Genomic DNA, 4,276 nt, shown 5'->3' with positions numbered 1-4,276 from the left:
TAACATCCTTCTACTACAAGGGGAACAAAAACAAAGGCTTTTTTGTTGGAGATGTTAGAAGCTGCTTTATACTCTGGCCGCGGGAAAATCTAAGAAAAGCTGTTATGTATTAATAACAGCAGGTTCCCCACATCATCTCTCCGTCACTAACCCCCTAAACTCTGCTATTTACTAGAATTAGAGACGATCAGGGATCCTTTCCTGGGAAACGATCTTTTTGCAATCACGCGCACATGTCTGTAAAGTAATAGTCAACAATCATGTGAGTGGAAAAGCGTTTCCGTAAATGTCAGTAAAGAAATAATTCCAACAAGTTGCTGCTGTTGACTACAGTTGATTAAAGCCAGGGATGCTTATTTAAACTAACACCTTTGTTGATTATTGCTAATATATGTACTATTAGCTCTCCTAATTATACTGCCTTAATGTTGTGTTAAACCTTTTGTGTGTGTTCACCTTCCTCCTGCAGGTGAGCAGGATACTGTACAGTTTTGCCACAGCGTTTCGGCGCTCAGCGAAGAAGGCGGTTCTTTCCTCTCAGCAGCCGGCGCCGCTCACACCTGACAGCGACTTGTTTACTTTCACCGTCAGCCAGGAAATCAGAGAGGATGATGGCAAGGGTACTTTCAGGTGAGACAATACGGTCAATGATGTGGATGTTCTGAGCATGGAATCATCATTTATGATGGTTACGAAGTGGTGTAAATTGTCTTAATACACATGGAGTTGCACAAAGGTGTGGAAACATAATCAAACTGTTTTCAGTTACAGAAGTCACAAACCTTTTAGAGGTGTAAATGTTAGGGAAAAAATTAAACAGGAAATAGAGTAATAACTCTTAAATGATGGACAGAACACAGAGGAACAGAGAAGAAAAATAAAAGCTAGGGAGTCCTTTGTGTCTCACAGTAGACGGACATTCTGTCCTTACAGATTAAAATCACAATCTTTTTCACACTTTGATAAGAGCTCACACAGTTTGTGTGTTTGCTCTATTGAGCCCATCTTCCCTGACTTTTTCTTTTTTGGTTTTCCGTTCTGAGTCACTTCTGTTTTTTCACAAACAGCCTTAGATACTCTTAGTTGGAAACAAAACAAACAAAATTAGGCCTGTGGTTAAATTGAACTGACACATATTTCCTCCTCATTAGCTGTAGGTTGATTATTTTTAGTGTGCTGACTTCCAAGCAAACAGCTCTCACATGCAAGCACACATTGACTCTTTTTTGTGGAAGAATGTATTTGTACTGTAGAAGTAAAGCGTAAAAAGTATTCTCTATAGAAACTGTATTCAGTATTATATTTGGAAAAGCAGAAGTATAATACATTTTTTTAAGAATGTTGTTTAATAGGGTGTTGCCAATCCAATGTATCTGCAGTGAGAGAACCTGGGGTAAAACCATGACTTACGGTAGTTGAATAGTTGACCATGCTGTACATTAACTATTCACACAAAGGCACTTTTCTGTGATCTGAGCACTGCCTAAAATTCTTCAGGAGCAAAACAAATACCTGGAACACTGCCAGGTTCCAAATATTAACAATATATTTCAAATTGATTTATGGATATTTTTCCACTGAAAAATCGTCGTGCTTAAGGTACTCAAGTGTTTCCTCATAAGTGTATTCACAAGAAGGTTTGGGGAATGTTGAATACTGTTTCTGTCTCAAATCTGGTTTATATCCTGCTCCTAAAGGTGGGGTATGTCATTTATTTCAGAAACACTTTTTGTTATATTCCATGGAATGCTCTTAACATCCCGATAGCAATGAATATCTTAAATGCTTTGACAATGATACATAAATTATTTCATCTGTGGAAGCCGTGGCGCTGTATAAAGCCCAACCAATCATTTTAGCCTGCCCGGATAAAGTAACTGGATGGCCTACCTGCCTGTCAGCCTTCCATCTGTGCACAAACTTATCTCGTGCCCTCATTGGTCATGTGCGCGTTCGTGTGTGTTGGAGGAGGGGCTCTGTAAGGAAGTGGCAGATTTGTTCCGGTTGTGTATTTTCAAATTCCAGCGCACTCGAGCTGGTTTCTCCAAAATGACCTACCCCACCTTTAAAGCAGAGTATGTTTAGAAATGGTTCTTACTCCCATGTTTACTATTAGTGAAGTACATGGGTTTACTCTAAATATGAGTCAATGTATTTAGTTATTTTCCCTGTTTGACTAATAATTGCTACATTTCATTGGTAAAAGTTGTCCAGCTGGAGAAACATGAAACTGCAGGATTATTATTTCCCTTTCTATTCATCTGTGATCAAATATGATCTAAAATGACTTTCATTTCATTAGCTCTCTTAAATGATAATGAATCTTCCTTACTGTGTAATTTCAAACCATCACTGTGTCTGCTGCATCATTTAGGAATAATTATGTCACATGTATCTCTCTTCTTTCCATTAATGATCTTTTATTTTTCTTCTTTCACATATGTAGTGCTGTAGCAAAGGACAAGGACAAGCAGAGCTTCAAGCTGCGTGCAGGAATGGACAAAAAAATTGTCATTTATGTCCAACAAACCTGCAATAAAGAACTGGCCATTGAAAGGTAAAATAAAGCACCAACACATCACTTTGGTGCATCCTTAGAGGAACTGGTTTAAAGTTTTGTTCTCATTAACCAAGTCAACATCTGTTATAAAGACAGCAATGCTTTCAGGAAATCTGTTCTGAAGTACAACAAGCACGACAGACATGAGTTTTAACGACAAAAGCATGCAGAGGAGATTTGATATAGATGAATGTTAACCCCAAGGAATGCAGCAAATGACTTAAAACATGTCACTTAGGCATTCCCCTGAAAGATAAATGTCTAAGGAAAGAATCCATCTTACGTTTGTCAGACTAACTGAGATTCCTGTATTTGCGTTAGTTGAGATGTGTCAGCTAAAAACACGGCCAGACATTCACAAGTAAGCAATAAGTCATCTTTAATTGATAAACACACACCGGTGAACATTTGTTACATCCGTCTGTCGGCCTGCGTCAGGTTTTAAGTGTTCCGGCACAGTTTTAAGACTGTGATTGATTTGAGTCTGTCCCAGAGGCTCCTCATTTTCCATGGTTTGATCAATCTGCTGAAGTGTAAACATTCCATCACCTTTTTAGCAGACTTCCATTTTCATGGTGGTTTGTTATTGTTAGATGAGCCCAGAGAAGGTGAGGATTGAAGGGCTGTGTTTAATATTCTCGATGTTCTGGTCTTCGTTAGAGGACCAGCGCAGGAAGCTATTTGCGGTAACATGTGATGTTTATCAACTGGTCGTACTCTATAGAGGGATTTATTGTTCTGTGTCTGGCTCTCGCTCTGTTTTTTTTTCCTTTTTTTCTTATGTAATCCTATTCATAACACTTTTTCTTCTCTCTCTTTGTGGTGTGTGTGTTGTGTGCTTTCATGTGTGCCCCTTCCAGGTGTTTCGGTCTCCTGCTCAGCCCTGGGAAAAATGTGAAGAACAGCGACATGCACCTGCTAGATCTGGTGGGTGACCGTGTATATGTGTGTGTATGTGTGTCATTTTGTGTTTGCGTGTGTTTGCTAACTTCTTCTGACTGGTGCCCCTTCAGGAGTCGATGGGAAAGAGTTCCGACGGGAAGTCTTACATCATCACAGGAAGTTGGAACCCCAACACGCCTCAGTTCCAGCCTGTGAATGAGGAAACGCCCAAAGGTGACAGCCAAAGAAATGTAGAAAATTCACATAAAACAGATTTTTTTTTAAAAGTTATTATTTTCATGGTTTGTTGGCTCATTGGCTAATTAGTTTTTTTATTTAAACATGTTTTTACACAGATATTTGACTTATTTAAGTCCCAAAATTCAAAAAAATCCTCAAATCAAGCTGTTAAAGAGCAATTTATGGACAGTGAACTGAAATAATTGCCCTCCCTGTTAATAGTCAAATATAGAAGCTGCAATATTTGAACAGGCAGGGTTGGGTTGTAACGGAATACATGTAACGGCGTTACGTAATCAGAATACAAAAATCAAGTAACTGTATTCAGCTCGCGTTACATTTGAAAAACGAGTAATCTGATTACAGTTACTTTCGTAAACCTGAAGTGAATACATTTTGGAATACTTATTGGAATTATTGGTGGAAAGATTTCCTCACAACATTTCATATTCATTACCAAAGGTACAGCCGAATCATCACAGTGCACAAAACCTATTACCGCCGCAGATGGACCAAAAAAGGGAGCGTTTGAAAAAAATGTGCGGGTCCGCTCAGTGAAACAATAACAACGAAACATGGAGGAACAAAAGTCTA

General features: G+C 38.8%; 1 protein-coding gene across 1 annotated transcript; it reads left to right on the top strand.

The window, feature by feature from the left end:
* Positions 1-233: 233 nt before the first annotated feature.
* Positions 234-3,693, top strand: LOC104964229 (rab GTPase-activating protein 1-like; the record flags this gene model as incomplete). The annotated part of the gene is made up of 5 exons (XM_010792971.1): positions 234-239; positions 470-630; positions 2,447-2,557; positions 3,421-3,487; positions 3,574-3,693. Coding segments are annotated over exons 1-5 (465 nt in total), but the record flags the coding sequence as incomplete, so codon positions are not given.
* Positions 3,694-4,276: the final 583 nt, after the last annotated feature.

The sequence above is a fragment of the Notothenia coriiceps genome, unplaced genomic scaffold (genome assembly GCF_000735185.1).
Source record: "Notothenia coriiceps isolate Sejong01 unplaced genomic scaffold, NC01 NC01_scaffold00036871, whole genome shotgun sequence".
NCBI classification, from domain to species: domain Eukaryota; kingdom Metazoa; phylum Chordata; class Actinopteri; order Perciformes; family Nototheniidae; genus Notothenia; species Notothenia coriiceps.
This window is presented reverse-complemented; position numbering and strand designations above follow the sequence as displayed.